Source organism: Myotis brandtii, unplaced genomic scaffold (assembly GCF_000412655.1).
Source record: "Myotis brandtii unplaced genomic scaffold, ASM41265v1 scaffold238, whole genome shotgun sequence".
Lineage (NCBI taxonomy): Eukaryota > Metazoa > Chordata > Mammalia > Chiroptera > Vespertilionidae > Myotis > Myotis brandtii.
This window is the reverse complement of record NW_005358983.1, coordinates 158,646-176,661: the sequence shown is the minus strand read 5'-3', so window position 1 is coordinate 176,661 and position 18,016 is coordinate 158,646. Positions and strand designations below refer to the sequence as shown.

The 18,016-nt window shown below is 38.4% G+C and overlaps 1 protein-coding gene across 1 annotated transcript in view; it reads left to right on the top strand.

Moving 5' to 3' along the window:
- The first annotated feature begins 3,979 nt into the window (after positions 1–3,979).
- Positions 3,980–18,016, top strand: part of DTHD1 (death domain containing 1) — a 68,098-nt gene continuing 54,061 nt past the window's right edge. Inside the window, exons 1-4 of the mRNA XM_005866850.2 lie at positions 3,980–4,578; positions 8,750–9,080; positions 11,887–12,066; positions 13,798–14,042. Coding sequence (XP_005866912.1) covers positions 4,049–4,578; positions 8,750–9,080; positions 11,887–12,066; positions 13,798–14,042 — 1,286 coding nt within the window. The 5' untranslated portion in view covers positions 3,980–4,048. The remainder of the gene's footprint in view (positions 4,579–8,749; positions 9,081–11,886; positions 12,067–13,797; positions 14,043–18,016) is intronic.

Sequence of the window (18,016 nt, the reverse complement as noted above, 5' to 3'; positions counted from 1 at the left end):
TTGAATTAAAGCCATGTATACATTTATTATTGAGAGTCACACATATTTCAGGAGTTAAAAAGAAAATTGAACCAGAAAGTCTTTTGTATTGAAAGAGGATGAAAAGTATTAAAACAATGTGATTCATGATGTGATATGGACTCATATTATGACTGAATCAGGTCACTTAAAAATCCGATTTCTCCTAGAGAATCCTAGCCACCACTCCTAGCCACCACTCCTCATACTGCTCCTTCCCTTTTCTTTCGGGCTCTTCCCACCACACGCAGCTTGGGTAGGACTTAGACCTGTGGCATTCATTCTTGTTCTTTAGGCACTAGGTTTGAGTTTCCCCATCTTGCGTTCCAGGTGTCCTGAGTGTAGTTCTAAGAACTCCAGTGCCTCAGATGAGATAACACAATGCCCGTGGGAGGAAGCATTCCAGCTCCCTTTGGAGAGCTTTTATTTCCTTCCAGTGCCTCTGAGAAGGGAGCCTTCTGGAATGCAGGGCCCTCTCCCTAGGTGATGTGTCCTCCCTGCTTAGAGAAGGGGGATTGGAAAGGAGGAAGCAGGGTGCTCTGGATTCCTCTGCAAATCCCCATGTCTCTCCGCCTCCACCCCCCTGTATCATCACATACAATGCACCAACTTTGGGGCCATCGTGGTGAGAACTTGCAGAATCTGAATTTTAATACATTAAACATGGTGAAGACTCCTTGTTAGTTCAGAGACAGCCACTTTGCAGGTTGGCTTTATTTTAGTGAGGGGGTTATTTTATCCACTTAGAGGGAAATTATCAGAGTAAAGAAGCCAAGTATCTCTACCTCGAACTGATAGCAAACGTGCATATAAGAAAGTACTAATTACACTTATCTATGCAATGGTAATATAGACTCTGCCCCAGCAAAGGAATATTTTTTTAAATTACTCATTATTAAAAAATTATAAATATATGCTAATTAGAATTGTAAAGACCCATGTGTAATCTTTTCCAGGTTCAACAATGATTAACTTACAGCCAGTCTTATTTCATCTATGTGCCACCCCCACGCTCCCAGATTATGTTAAAGAAATTCAAACACCATATTATTTCACTCGTAAGTATTTTTAAGTATCACCTAGGAATCTTATTAGCAGTATTGTTCAAACAAGGTACCTTTATAATAAACTTCTCATCTTTCCACAGAATCTGTATTTTGTTCCCTTGAACCTTGAAGTCTATGGGCACTGAAGTGTAAAACTTACATGGAGGATGGGGTTGTGTGAGCTAGCGCCATCCCCGTGATTAATCTATTCTGTACACAATGGCACCCAGGGTGCGGAACGCCCCTCCTTTGGTCACCTAGTAACTTCACACTGGTCAACAAGAAGCTGAATAAACTATTATGTTTCGAGAAAGTGCTTGGCTAGCTGACTTGGATCACCTCCTAGATTTTAGGAGAAATAACCATTGCCAAGTTTGAATTTGCTAAACCTTTAGGCTTTGCTGGCAGGAAAGAAGCATTCCCCTCTTGGAGCATATAATGGATACAGAAGGTATGGGCTCCGGTAAACTCGGCCAAATATTGAAGCAGATTTGGAGACAGAACCTGATGCTGAAGCAGGCACTCCTGGGCCATGACCACGGTGAAGGGGCTGGTGGGGCCACGTGGACAGCCACAGTGGTCTTTCTGGGTCAAGAGCTCAGTGGGGCCCTTCAGCAGCTCTTGGAGCACACGGCAGGCACACTGCGCTCCACCTGCCAACAGCTGTGTGTCCTGCTTGACAAAGAGAATCAATGTACCTGGAGACAAGGCAAGTATTTATTTTATTCGTTATTTCTGTAAGAAATATTGGTTGGGTAGCCACTCTGAAAGGGATTAAGGGGCATACAAGGAAGGCTAAGATAGAGTCTCTGTCCACAAGGGACACACAACGTAATAGGGGTAGTAAGACTAGACAACCCCCAAAATGCAAGGAAAAATGAGGCCAGTTCCATTAGAAACATACAAATAAAATGTGTTAAGGCTACAGAAGCAGGTGAGGTCCCATTTTTAGAGCGAGGATTTGGGAATTTCGCTAAAGAAATGGTATATTTAAACTGAAGCCTAAGAAACAGAAACTGGGAATCTTGAAGGAGCATTCCAGGGAGCCCTTGCCACTTTGGCTCAGTGAATAGAGCATCAGCCTGTGGACCGAGGGTTTGATTCCAGTCAGGGGCACATATCTCTGTTACAGGCTCCTCCTGGGCCCAGGCTCTGATCAGGGCGTGCGCAGGGTGCAACCAATCAATGGTTCTCTCACAGCAATGTTTCTCTCTGTCTTTCCCTCTCTCTTCCACTCTCTCTCTCTCTCTCAAAAAAAAAATCAATGGAAAAATATTCTCAGGTGAAGATTAAAAAATAAATACAAATTTTTAAAAAGTACATCATTTTAAGTTAAAAAAAAGAAAGAAAGAGCATTCCAGGCAGAGATATTATCAGCAGGATCCAAGACTTAGAAGTAAAAAAATATAGGCTTACTTTGAGGCAGAACAAGCCATTTTTCTACATTGGAATGTGATATTCTATTTTTAGACTTATTTGAGTTTGAACCTTTAGTGAAAAAAATTGGAAAGGCTAGGGTGATCTGGGTTATGACATTGGATTTCCCCCTGCCCCTTTGTGTTCAGATTCTTGGGAATAGGCCCAGTTATGGATGCTGAGAAGTATAGTACAGCAGGAATGATGAATATGACCTCAGATAACAATTACTCTAGATTAGAAGACGGAGGCATCATGAAATCCAATGCTAAATCATATAGTGTCAAGGCAAGTGGGCAGGTCTTATCACTCAGGAATCTAGGGCCAATAATGTTCAGTCTGAAGGGCAATGGTGGGCATCTGAAAAAATATATCCAAAGATAACTGACCCAGAGACTATCAGCTGGAACTCAGAGCCAGGACTCAAATCTCTGCAGAGAACTCAATGTGCTCCTAGGCAACATATTAAGTTGAATTGTTATTCATAGAAAATGATAAGGCTCAGCTATCAGAACAGATATTCAAAATGAACACGTGATCTCAGCTACAAGACAAAAAACCAGTTGTCAGAACTGGATCCCAAAGTTAAGTCCAGACTAGTAAAAGGATGATTTATCTTTGATTCTAAAAACACGGAGCTATGGGGTCTTACATATCAGATTCCATACTTCAGAATTGAATTCTGAAGACTGGAGAGTTACTAAGACTGCCAGAAGGCGTCAGGTGAGCCCGCTATGAGGAGAGGAGAAATGAAAAGGAAAATGTTAAGAAATGGGGATCCATGATGAGGGTATACACTAGAGTGAGGAGGCTTGACTTTCTTTAATGGCGTTTTAATAGCCACTGCAGCTTCCAATCAGAGAATCAGTATAATTAGAGCTATCCTTTGAAAGACTAATTTGAAAATTGCCAAGGACCACAAGCTCAGCAGGAGAAATAGTGTCAACCTAATCCAATTCTCATCACAGCAAACAAAATACTCAATATAGCATCCACACCCACAGAAATAATGTTGCAATGGTATACCTCTACCCAAGTCTCATCTAGAGTGTTCGCTAAATTTTAGGCAAATAATTATAAATGGATAATTGATGGGCTATAGTACATTCAAAGGAGAAAGAGTAAGTCTCAAAATCTTACCTAATAAGGCATGGCTAAGGGAGATATTGACCTCAATTGAACAGTCTATGGGGAGGTTAGAATATATGTCCTCCAATATTCAAAGAATTTTCGCAACAAAAAGGATTTGATTTACTACTAGATTAAAAGCAATTTGTCCCCCATTCCTAGATGTGTTAAGAGAATGACAGTCATACAAATGACTTCTCCCTCAGGAGGGAGATTGGCTTAATGCCCAGTAGGGGCCTTGGTAGGGTTTCTAAGGTTATCTTGCCATAACTCATTACATGTCAGGGGAGAAACATAATTTGGTTTCGTTTTGCATTTCTTTTTATGTGTCTCTCTGTGTGTATGTGTGCGTAGAAATCATTACTTTCATAGACTGCCTCACGAAAATAAATGAATATTTGGGGAGCACTGCTACACTTCTAAAGGAAGAAAGAAAGCAGATGTGTCATTTATGCGGCGTGCGTGAGGAATGTACTCCACTGCAGACAATGTCTGCCATTCAGGATATCAAAGCAACAGACATTGCTGCAAGAGGGGAACAAAATGTCATAGAAACAGCCACTGTTCCTCCCACAAGTGGGGAGGAAAGTCATGACACGCACCAGGACAGATTAAAGAAAAGTAAAACACACATGAGTTTGGAACCAGCGGAAAAAGGAAACAATACATCAGTGAATGGAGATGTCACAGGGCAAGAAGAGTCTCAGAACGAAATGTTCCCAGATAATGCAGAAAATGGAGATTATAAACAAATGACACACGTGACTGCTGAAGACACGAATGGCAGCAGGGAAGAGACACATGACATCATCCAGACAACAGAAAGAGAAATTCAAGAGAGCTCAGAAAACCAAAGAGAAGAGACTACCACAGCCCCAATAACATGCGATATGGCCAATAAATGCACGAATGGTCTTCTTCCCAATGATTCAAAGAGTCTAAAGCAAAAAGATAACATAATGGAAAAGGAGTAAGTAAATGTAATCAATGGGAGAGATGCTTATCTATGCCTATTCATATGTGTTTCTGTAGTTAGCAGTCATAGCATGTATACATGAATAAAATTTTATATTTACATTTAATATTTCCAAAAGATATTGCAAATCAGTAATTCAGTTTAAATTACTTCTATAAAAATTTGTATGGCTGCTATTACTAATATTTCTTGTTTCTTATAGCTTTAGGAGACAAACATTAAATACTTTTTAAAGAAGGAAGAAATTGATGATATGAGAAAGTAGTTAAACTGTATCATTATCCAGAATGGGGACACTTTATAATCACTATTTTTTTCAATTATAATAAGAAAAAATTAGAAGGCTGCAAAGTGTTCAAAATTTGGGAGAGAATTTCCCAACCTCAGGTTTATTTTATTTACATTCCTCAGTAAATTCTCAGGTTTATTTTATCCTATCTAATAAAAGAGTAATATGCAAATTAACCATCACTCCGCTACAAAGATGGTGGCGCCCATAGCGGCTGGGCAGGACGCTGGCGGCATCACCCTGGCAATGTGAGCCCAGCAGGCAAGCGGGCACGCAGGCAGCATCCAGCGGGGCCTACTGGGGGGTCGCCGAGGCGACCTGCGAGCAGACAAGCGGGACCCGCAGGCAGCACCCAGCAGGGCCTGCTTGCCCATCCCCATGGTGTAGAGTAGGCAGGCCCTGCAGAAAGCAGAGAACCACAGGGAGTGGGCCCAAGCCATCAGTAGCACATCCCCTGAGGGCTCCTGAATTGGAGAGGGTACAGGTCGGGCTGAGGGACCTCCCCACCTGCCCTCCCAGGCCTCTAGTTTTTAAATAATCATGAATTCCGTGTCAGCAGAGCTCTAGGGGGATCAGGGAAGAGCTTTGGGAGGTTCTTAAACCTGAATGCATATTTTCATACCAATTAAATCTCCTTGGTCCAGAGCTTCCATAAAACTCTCAAAGAAACTGTGACTTCAAAAAGTGTATAAGACTGATCTTTTTTTGTGAAGTATCTCCCCAATACAAGTAGGTAATTACCCCTATTTGTTCAAATAAAATACTCACAAGCTATATTTTTTCAGCAAAAATAACACCCTTAGAAGGCAATGTGGAATATGAAAATAAAAATTAAAAAAAAATATCATTGGTTTGTGAGTCAGACAGACTTACATTTTATCTCCTGTTTTATTACAAACTACTTCTGTGACCCTGGGCAACGTGCTTCATTACTGAGCCCTCTTTGTAGGAAATTGTATCTATTTTCTGGGATAACTCAAATGAGAAAATCATGTGAAGGTCCTAGTCCCATGTTACTTTGCAGAGGTTCACGCTAAGCTAAATGTTAGTGTGTTCATTTATTTCACCTCAACAACCCTCACTTTCTCCCCCACATGACCAACCTTCACTTGTCCCCTCGCTGCCACCAGGTGTGATGCTCTTTCAGATGCAAGGTACCATTTCAGGACAACACCACAAATGAGTCGCAGGCAAGTCATTCTGCTCACTTTGACATTAGTCATCTCATTTATAAAATAAGAGGTTGAGCTAGTTTTGCTGTGAGGATGCTATAGGTCTAAAAAATCTAATAAATTCTATAGGTGTTCCAGAAGGACATTCAGTGCATGAAAGACCCCCATGGTTCTAAAGAATTAGCGCCCCCACAAAACAACTGTTGAAGTAGCTGCCCATTTCACTTGAGAAAAACATTAACACTTCAGGATCCTCACATTCAGAAATGACTCAAAGCAGCCGCTAATGAGTCATTGCTGCATTACACCTCTCACACGCCTTTAGGTGTTTTCTAGTGGCTGGTTTCCTCTTTGTGGCCTACAAACCAATTGTGCTTGGCTTGCATATTTAAGAAGATGACTACTCATTGCAATCTCTCAGGCTACAGAGGCCCACTTGACACATAAAAGATGAGTGTTATTTTAAAAAAACACCTACCACAGAATCTGTTGTGATTCCTCTCTGAATAGTTTCTTTTTTGGGGGAAAAAAGTCTATTTTTTCTAGTGTAGTTGTCCTCCTATATACAGACTGAAAGGAAAACAAAACTGGAACAAACCCATTGATTATTTTCGAGGCTGGACCTTATCTCTTTGACTAGGGTTAGGGTGAATGAAAGCACTTACAGGTTGCCTCACCTTACTTCATCTGGGGCACAGAAGAGAGTCATTCTTGGAGTCATTCTTCTTGAAGTCATTCTTGAAGGCTGGGTCATTGTATCCTACTAGACAATGTTTCTCATTTTCTGAATTACCATAATCACCACCATCAGAGAATACTTCTACATACCAATGGGCTGGGTAATTTTCTTCTACTTCTATGGGTTCAGAAATATAAATACAAATAAATAACCCTCTCTGCAATTTCAACATATATTTTTAGATGTCTATGTTCAAGTACATTATAAAATTTAAGTTACTAATAACTGAAAAATAGTTAAGACCTGGTAATTCTAAAACTGATTATTTTTAATTAAATTTATTGGGGTGACATTGGTCAACATGAGCATATAGGTTTCAGGTGTGGGTTTCTCTTAAACCTGATTATTAATGTTATATTTTATATAGCTCCTCTAATTTCTCTAAATATATTTCAATTTTATTTCATTTAATCTTTATACTATTGTGAATGAGATATTAGTTTCAGTATATAAGGCAGAAAAATCTCAGGACTTTAGAATGATTTGAGGAAATATGATATTATATTAGAAAGTTTGAGCTTTTGTGTTAAAGGTGAATGGATTAAATTATTGATTCTACAGCTTACCATCAGTGTAATCTTCAGAAAGTTAAAATTTTTAGACCTCACTTTCCTTATCTGTAAAACTAGAGGCCTGGTGCATGGATTCATGTATGGGTGGGGTCCCTCTTCCTGGCCAGCAATTGGGCCAGTTGGGCCGATGGGGGCCGGTTGGCCACAGGGAGGGACTGTGGGAGGTTGGCCAGCTGCGGGAAGTTGGCTGTGGGAGCACACTGATCACCAGGGGACAGCCCCTGCATTGAGCATCTGCCCCCTGGTGGTCAGTGCACATCATAGCTACTGGCTGGTTGTCCAGTTGTAAGGGTTGCTTAGGCTTTTATATATAGAGAGGGTGATGATATACCTACCTGACCTCATAGTATGAGGATTAAATGAAATAATGTATAGCCTAATACCTAGCCCATAGAAAAAGCTAAAAATTAGCAATTTTAATAGTAATTACTGATGTTTAAGGTCAAACATAGCAAGTGACTGATCTCAAATTTGAATTTGAGTCTATAAGACTCTAAAATATTTGGCAAAGGTGATGGTATAAAAGCAAGAGTAACACACATAGTTAAAACTTTCTGTCAAAATATGCTGTTGGATTGATTCTTTGAGGATTTTAAATATTCTATTTCTGTTTCTAATTACCTTGATTAGTCATAAATTCACAGCACGTTTGTACCTCTCTCAGTTTTTCTAAAAAATGGAATTAACATCATAAGTTGATCTAATATGTTTAGACAATTCCAATACCAGATATACATTTACTCCCCCCATAACTTAAGAAACTACTCAGGTGTTAGTATTTGGTTTATCAAGAAGCTTCAGCAATCTTCAGATTCATATTGGGACATGAACAAAACCGAGGGATGAATCAATCACTTAAATAATAACACCAATGAAAATAGTAACAATAATAATAAGTAATATATGTAATACTATGTTCTAAGTACAGATTAAAAATACTTTTATTGATTTTTAGAGAGAGAGAGGAAGGGAGAGGGGGAGAGAGAAAGAAACATCTATGTGAGAGTGAAAATTCGATCGGCTGCCTCCAGCACACCCCCCTACTGGGAATCGAAGGGCAACCTTTCGGTGCTTGGGATGATGCCCAACCAACTGAGCCACACTGGCCAGGGCTAGGCACAACTTTTTAATTACTTAACCTATAGTAGTTCATTTAATCTTCACAGCCTTCCTATGAAATCAGTTATTATTTTAATACCATGCTATAGTTGAGGAAACTGAGGCACAGAGAGTATATTGTTGAGTATATTGCCCAAGGTCACAGCATCAGTAAGTCAGAGAACTGGGATTCACAAAAGAAAATGTGACCCTGGAGCTCAGGCTCTTATATATGTACCCATAAAATACATAAATTAAATATCTGCAAAAACTATGTCCTTTTTCACCCCTGCAGGTATCTTGATATGCTGAGTGATGATAGGGACCCTCAAGTGTCTTGTTACATCACAGCGCCTTCATACCTTCTACAACATCTAGAATGCCGAATAATTAACAGCATGAGTTCTTTGATAGTGAGTGATAATGAAGAGTTGGTCAGCAATGTCATCACTATTGAGTGCTCAGATATGGAAATGAGAATTCCATTTCCAATATGCATTGCAATTCCATTTACCGCATGTTACAGGGGAAATTACAAAGACATCATGGTGAAAATGTCTGACATAAACCTTCAGTCAAGTTACCTAACCCCAAGTTCCCTGGACGGAATGAGAGGAAGTTACAAGGTTGGTAAAACATTGGCTACATCTACACTTGCTGTTTGATTCCTTCTCTAAATATTGCTTACACTACCAGATTGTGGTATAGATATAATTAATCATTAGTAACAAATGAAAGGACTCATAGACTTATTCTAGTGCATTCACTCTTTTTTTTGCCACAAAAAGCAGAAAGAACAGAAATTACACATGCTAGGAGTTAAAATTATAATTTTTTCATGGTACACTTTATTGTATAATTCTGAGCATCTCTAAAGTCACAAAGATCAAAGAACAGAAATTACTGGCCAAATTAAGGGATGGAGAACTTGGGTCTAGGACACAGCAAATGTTTTTACGTGGTTAACAAAACGAACACCATGGCTTAATTAACTTCATGTCTTTGTTAGACTAGCTTTAGAGTAACATTTTAAAAAAATATATTTTTATTGATTTCAGAAAGAAAGGGAAAGGGAGAGAGAGATAGAAATATTAATGATGAGAGAGAATCATTGATCGGCTGCCTCCTACATGCCCCACACTGGGAGTCAAGCCCGAAACCTGGGCATGTGCCCCTACCGGGAACCAAACTGTGACTTCCTGGTTCATAGGTCGACATTCAACCACTTAGCCATGCCAGCCGGGCTTTAGACTAACGTTTTCACTGTGATGGATCTCTGCAAAATTTAAGAATGTTAGAGTCCCCAGATGATAGTAGCTTTATTATTATCAGTCATGGGTTGGAAAATTATGTTAAAATGAACAACTGTGCATGTGTGTGTATGCTTTGAGATAATTTTTAGTCTATAAATTGTGTTTAGTTCATATATGAAAGACAGTATATGTGGTTGTTAGGATGTGGATTGTGAAAGATTCAAATGTGGTTCATATACTTTCTTGCTATGTGAACTTTGGTAAATTATGTAACCTTGCTATGACTCAATTTCTTCATCTGGAAAATGAACAAATAATAACATCTACCTCATAGGGTCATAAGGACAAAATGAAAAACTATTGTACACTTAAAAAGATAAAAGGAAGCCTAAAAACACATGCTAGCAGTTAAAAACGATCTTTTTTTCCCCCCCATAGTACACTTTACTGTATAATTCTATGGCCACAAATCCATACATTTTGAAGAAAGAATATTCACAATTACTAAACTTAGCATAGATTTGATGGGAACAAAAATTTAAGAAACTTCTGTGGGCCAGTGAACTTACTTTGAAACAATTTAAATATTTGTCTTTTTTTGCTTTATGTAAATTGTCATTATTTGAAGAGGAGGGCAGGGCATAAATGTGAAAACATTCCATATATACAAGAAATTCTTTATAACACATTTCTACTTTTTCTGGTTTGGTCTTTTCTGATTCACAAATAAGGATATACAGTTAAATATGAAAGCTAAGCCTGTTCTCATTATCTACTCCAACTTATGCAACTAATACATGTTATATTTAGTCTAGGAAGCCTGTAAGTATAACAGCTCTTGATTGGGGTTTTTTAATCTTGGCCATTCTGCCTGACATAGAAGCAAAAAGTGCTCAGGTACATGTGGTTTTCACAAAGTAGGTAAAAAAAAAATCAATAAAATATATTTTAAAAAATGAATAATCAAAGAGAGTGAGTGAGAGAGGGAGAGAGAGAGAGAGAGAGAGAGAGAGAGAGAGAGAGAGAGAGAACACCATTGCCTACTGGAAAAAAATAAAAGCATGTACTTTTCTCTTTAGAATATTCTAATAGTAGTTATCTCTATTTTTAGCTCAAGACAATTTAAACTCTGGATTCCTTCCAAATGTTTATGTGGTTCATTTGATATTTAAGAATTCTAACTCCAGAGTCAAATGAACTGCCATCAGAGCTCTGTTCATGACACTCCCTTGATCAACAACCCTTCCTGTTTCCTAGCATCTGCCAGATGTGCCTGAGATACAGGCCAACCACCACTGGTTCCCAGAACACTTTCTTACCTTTCACCATATTCCCTCCAGCCAATTAGGGACATTCATCATGCCCTGAATTTTCCCAGCGACGGAGTCATGCAGTGATATTGCAAAATATTTTCCTTAGTCAGTTTTCAAATGATAGAGTAGTTTGCATTGTGATTGTCCCTGAAATGTTTGTGTGTCTGCATGATTATCCACTCACACCAGGGCGGAGCCTGGCTGGTGCTCAGGAAAGCATGAATAGATCAAATTGCTTCTAAGTCTTCCTTCTCATTCTAAGCACTGGAGATTATATGAGTAGATAATTCTGTTTTCATTTATGTACAGTTCCTTTTATGTGATAAAAAAGGCTTGAAATTTAAATATCACTATATAAAAATGAAACACAAATGTCTCTCTTGGTAGTTAACTGCTCCTACTGCATGGAGGACAGAAGTAGAGAAAATGACTTTACTAAGAGATTGAGTTGTCAGAAGGAAGAATTTGCTGACGGTACAGGTGCTATCATGTGTACGGAAAGTACCCAATGAAATTTCAGTCCTAAAGCAGGGTTGAATCTTCTGGATAAAGGCCAATATTTAAAGTCCATTCTGGTGAACTTAAGGAGGATGGGATTCCAGAAGTAATTAATATTTGTTAAAAATACTGAATGTGACTGCTCATTGCACATATACATTTTCTCTTTGGGATTTATTTTAAATTAAAAAATAAACTGACATCTTCCCTTTTCTGTTATGTAGCTCAAAACTGAGAAATTTCTGGTTACCTATGGGCGAGTTGTGGGCGAGTACAGGGACAGCATGTAGATTGTTTTCACAGCCACAGAGCATGTAAGAACAGTGCTGTGCTAATGTCCTTGTCTTACTGTCCTTCAATCCACACAGGGGACCTGTGCTGAAGTGAAAGTTTACAAGTTGGGTATCTTCTCTGTCATGTCCTGTTTAAAGAAAGAGTCCTTCACAGTAACAAAGAAAGGCCTCACTCTCAAGCCAAGCATGGATTCGCGGATATCCCTGCATTACCCTCCGGGAGTTTTCAGCTCACCGGTGCTTGTGCAATTAAAGGTAAATATTAATAACTGGTGATTTCCTTCTTATAGATTGTGTGAGTCATCAAACCTGGTCCTAAAAGATGAAGAAGATCAAAATATTTAATAAAACAGTAAATGAATTCTTCTCTGATGTTTTTAACCACCTAACATACAGTGTTTTTAGTCATAAAATGAGATTTGGAGCATAACTGAATCTCACTGCAAAATGAATCTCCACTTTATTTGAAAGATTTTTTCTAGCTAGTTTTTGTATTGTTTTGTTTATGATGGTTATGAACAAAAATATATGTTGAGTATGATAGAATTGATGCCAGGCACTGGACATTCATATGATTCAAGATTTCCACCTCAGAAGCAAAAAAGAGGCTAGTCCATTAAAATATTTATGATTTTGAAAGTCTGGTTATAAGTAATTATAAAAAAGTCGTTCTTGGGAAGACTGTTTTAGACTGTTAAAGAATTCAATATATATAAAGGTGAGCAATGTTATATCAATGTATATTTTAGAACATGCATTTCCTCAGTTTTCCCTGTACTTCTGGCCTCAACTCTTTCCCAGGTGCTTCTGTTTCTCCCAGTTGTTACCACAAAAGGTAAGCAAAGAAGAAAAGTTTTAAATAAAAGATATTATGAATAATTAATTTTATAAAAAGTTTTCATAAACTTTGAAATTTTGGAATTATGCTAGCTATTTTTATTATTAGCTAAAGCAGTGTTTTCTTATGTGAGAGAAAACACTTAAGTAAATATAGTCTTGTGTTTCTAGTTTCTAAGGATCACTTGATCTAACAATAGTTTTAATTAGAAATTACGTAAAATGCTTATTGTGTTTTCTAGGTCATTTTGTTGCCTACAATGAAGAGTGTTTCTCAGTTATTTATAAAAAAGGACAGGGAAACTAGATTTCACAAAGACTTTGTAAAAAGGGACTAAATGTTGTGCTTTTTTATAAATTAATGCAGTATTGATTCAGCCAACAATGTATAGAGAAATATATTAAAACTACATTCCTTCAAAGTTTCAGAAAACTTGTTTATAAATATGCTGATACTTTACATCTTTTGCTAATTAAATATAGGAATATATATGTACACAAGGTGTCCCCCAAAATGTATACACACTTTGAATGATTATAAAGTGTTTATTAACATACTAGAGGCCTGGTGCATGAATTCGTGCATGGGTGGGGTCCTGCTGGCCCACCCCAATTGGGGCTGATCGGGCCGGGCTGGCCGGGCTGGAGGGCTGGAGGGGTCGTGGGCCGTTGGCCAGCCGGCCCCATCCCTGGTTGAACTCCCAGTCAAGGGGACAATTTACATATTAGCTTTTTTAATATAGGATAGTTCATTTTCAAAATTTAAAATTATCTTCAGAAATGAATAATTTTTTTTGTCAGTGCCTGTTTTCAAATTGATGAGCGTTCTGGTCCAGGCACTGCTGATAAAGTGAAGCAATGGAATCACAAACATCAGGAATCACTTTATTTGGTATTTGTGTGCCCTCAATTTGTGGGCTTTTGCTGGGTTTGTACCATAAACTTTACCTTTTATTTATCCCCATAAAAAAAAAGTCTAAGGGCACTTTAGGATAAATTTTCTTTGTTCAAAGCTTAGTCTGGCTTCACCCATTATTTCAAATCAGTTAAACCTGAAAAGGAGTGAAAATTGAGTTATCAGCTATTAAAGTGTGTATATATTTTTGGGGGGAAACCTATATATATATATTTGTTTGTTTATTTGTTTAGATCCAACCAGTTGACCCATCTCTGGTGACATATTTAAAAACACAGCAAGATACTTCCTACTCCGTACTATCCACCAGCCCTCTGATCCATGTGCAGCACCCATCCACACATCCTTTCCAGAAGCCAGTCATTGTATGCCTACCTTGTTCTTCACACCCTGATAAAAAAAATTTGGGGTCTGAGATAGATCATAATAGAAGAGTCATTACCACAACAAAAACGATGGTATCTTTATACTTCAACCGGTGAGTTAGATCCTCATATCTCTAACTGACTTGATGGTAAACAAAGAAACATAAATGCTTGAAAAATGTAATCAAATGTCTTGTATTTAAATATCAGCATTAAAATATTATGACATTTTAATCTATAATAATAAAAGCATAATATGCTAATTAGACCTGACAGCCAAATGACCTTCTGGACATCATTCCGGATGTCCTTCCAGACAAGCCACAGCGGTGGGGGCCAAGGTAGAGGCGGTTAGGGGAGATCAGGTAGGCAGGCAAGCAGTTAGGGGTAATCACGCAGGCAGGCAGAGGCAGTTAGGGGCGATCAGGAAAGGCAGGCAGAGTGGTTAGGGGCAATGAGGCAGGCAGGTGAGTGGTTAGGGGGGATGAGGCAGGAAGGCAGAGTGGTTAGGGGCAATGAGGCAGGCAGGTGAGTGGTTAGGGGGGATGAGGCAGGAAGGCAGAGTGGTTAGGGGCAATGAGGCAGGCAGGTGAGTGGTTAGGGGGGATGAGGCAGGAAGGCAGAGTGGTTAGGGGCAATGAGGCAGGCAGGTGAGTGGTTAGGGGGGATGAGGCAGGAAGGCAGAGTGGTTAGGGGCAATGAGGCAGGCAGGTGAGTGGTTAGGGGGGATGAGGCAGGAAGGCAGAGTGGTTAGGGGCAATGAGGCAGGCAGGTGAGTGGTTAGGGGGGATGAGGCAGGAAGGCAGAGTGGTTAGGGGCAATGAGGCAGGCAGGTGAGTGGTTAGGGGGGATGAGGCAGGAAGGCAGAGTGGTTAGGGGCAATGAGGCAGGCAGGTGAGTGGTTAGGGGGGATGAGGCAGGAAGGCAGAGTGGTTAGGGGCAATGAGGCAGGCAGGTGAGTGGTTAGGGGGGATGAGGCAGGAAGGCAGAGTGGTTAGGGGCAATGAGACAAGCAGGCAAGCAGTTAGGAGCCAGTAGTCCCAGATTGCGAGAGGGATGTCCGACTGCCGGTTTAGGCCCGATCCCACAGGGCAGTCGGACATCCCCTAAGGAGTCCCGGATTGTGAGAGGGTGCAGGCTGGGGTGAGGGACCCTCCCTCCTCCTCCCCCATGCATGAATTTCAGGCACTGGGCCTCTAGTATAGAAATAAAATGTGGATCCATAAAGGGTAATGATTTTATGCTGTAATGGGCCCAAAAGTATGCTATACGATACAAAACAGGCAAAATTAGTCCTGACTGTCAAAGAATTTGATATGGTTAATTACAAAGATGTGGTATGGTGATTTTAATTTCTGTATTTAGGAGTATTCTGTTAATATAGGGAAAAGATTAACTTGGCCTTTTCCAACAAATTAAATTTGAGTCTATATTTACCATATAGGTGGCTTCCTTCCCCTCCTGGTGTTTATAATTAAACAAAATCCCCACCAATAAGACAAATATGTATTGAGCTACCAGCCAGAAATAAAATTGCAAATGAAATGCTAACACTGAATAAGGTACACTGAATAACAGTACTCTTGATCTAAACTCCTGTCTTTCATTTAATACTTACTTTATCTTCTTAATGAAAAAAGGTAGAAGGGAATCTTTCTATTTTCTGGTTCTAAAAAGAATTTTTTTTTAAAAAAACAGAAGACGGAGAAACAATTTCATACATTTAATAGAAATAACTACTATTAATTGAGAAACTAGTATGTGCCAGGTCCCTTATGTATAGTATCTCATCCAATCTCCTTACCATCTCATCTTCGTTTTATTAGTGAGAAGACTGAGATTAAGCACTTCTACAAACTAGCTATGCCTATGAAGTAGTGCAACCTAGGTGTGGGCCCAGATCACTCTATTTGTAGTCATGACTCCAAGTAGCCATTATTTATTTAGTTTAAAGATGCAAGGCTAGAAATGGAAAAGTGGGTCATTTGTTCTTTTCCCCTGTGTTGGCAATAGTGGAATGCTGGGTTTTGGCTGGGAGAATAAATCAAACTTTCCCTAGTGTTAGATAAGTGAGAGAGAGCATAGAAATATAGGCACAATCCAGTTATACATACTTTCATTACTTGGGATATATATGTGTATAAGCTCCATTTGCCAGAAATATGTATAACACATACTGGTATATATCCCAGTGGCAATTTAGTTAACCCATGTACCTATATGTCATAGTAAAGTAAGATTTTAAGCAGATATATCCAGAAACTTCTAATTTAAAATGTATCAGTCTAATAGATTAAGACATTCCCTTTTAAATATTCCCTAAAATACATATATAACATATATTTATCTATTTCAAATATAAGAACTTGTCTATAAAAATTGATTCTGACTAGTAATTTGTTGCTAGAGTATTTATACCATCTGTAGAGTACACAGCAAAGGATAATAAAAATAATTTGTGACTGACATGTACTTTACATCATAAAACAAAGCAATACCATTTTCCAGAAAGATGATAGAAGTAATAGTTTGCCTGTCCCCTATTATCTGATTTCCACATACCAATGAAAATATACATTTATCTCTATAATACACATATATCATTTTGGAAGTGATTAGATCAATGTTTCTTTGCCCGTCCTTGGTTATATTTCCACATCCCTCAGGAACAATAGAACAGAATGTAGAGAGAAATTGGAGGTAGCCTGTTGCATTGTCAAAAATGAATTTCCCACAAGCATACGGATAAAGATAGAGGCAATAAGAGCCCTAATAGAAATGCATGCTGAGGGTGGCACCTTTCATACACTCGGTTGATTCAAAGCAGTGGAAATCCAGTTAGCACAGGTAAGAGAAAGCTACACATCGGTCCAGAGGAATTATACTCAGTATAAATGACTAAACACTGAAAATTGGTTTAAAAATTATGCACATGGATCTGCCATCCAAATCTGAGAAAGAGATTCAAATGGCTATTGAATTGAAAGTGAGTAGACAAATATTCATCCAAAGATAAAAACACAAAATCTTACTTGGTGTCTTAAGAGAAAAAAAAAATACCAATCAATACCAAGATTTTAAAAGAACAAAACAAACAAACAAGCAAAAACAGAAACGAAGAAAAAACATCATCCTGGCTTTCACAGAGCGAGAATTACAGTTACCTGAAGAATATCAGAGAATTCTATTTTGTAAGTTTAGTAGTATCCAGGAAGCAAAATTTCCAAGAAACAGACATCGGAATAGACCAGGAGAAGATGAAAGGACAACAGGATGAAATATAAGATAATATTAAATGTAAACTATAATTAAAAATAAAATAAAAAAGAAAGAACAACAGGCTGAGATACAAAGATGATAAACTGAGATGAAAAGGGACAAAGTATGATAAGAAATCATTTGAAATGATGTAACCTAATAATTAAAGGTACAATCAAAGAAGATATCCAAGCAGCCACAAAATAATTAATCAAAGGCATAGTGAAACTTAGTTTTCTGATGCTGATTAAAACCTTGAGTTAGAAAGTACTGAATGATTACTAGGCAAAATTTATGAAAAAGAAAAGACATAACATGGAAAACTGAAATGTCTGTTTAAATAAAATATAATTCTATCAGCATCCATTCAGCAGAAACACTTAATGAAAGAAGGCATAAAATCAGTGTAGCCTCAGCCTCATCCATTGTCACACTAAAAACCAAGGGGAAAAAATGGACTAAAACTTTCAAAATTTTGAAGGGAAAATGTTGTGGAATCAGGGTTATCACCAACAAAGGAGTTTTACCCTTTTTAAAAATATAAGGGCTCATAATAATGTACTACTCACATATTCTTTACAAAATAAATAGATAAAATTAATGAACTGACTTGATTAAGTAAATGTAAGAGATTTTTTTTTTTAATCTGGTATCCTATCTAATAAAAGAGAAACATGCAAATTGACCATAACCCCGACACCCTTCCCATTGGCTAATCAGCATATCCTTATGCAAATTAACTGCCAACCAAGATGGCGGCTGGTAGCCAGGCACTGAAACGAACAGGAGGCTTGCTTGCTCCAGTGATGGAGGAAGCCAAGGTTCCCCG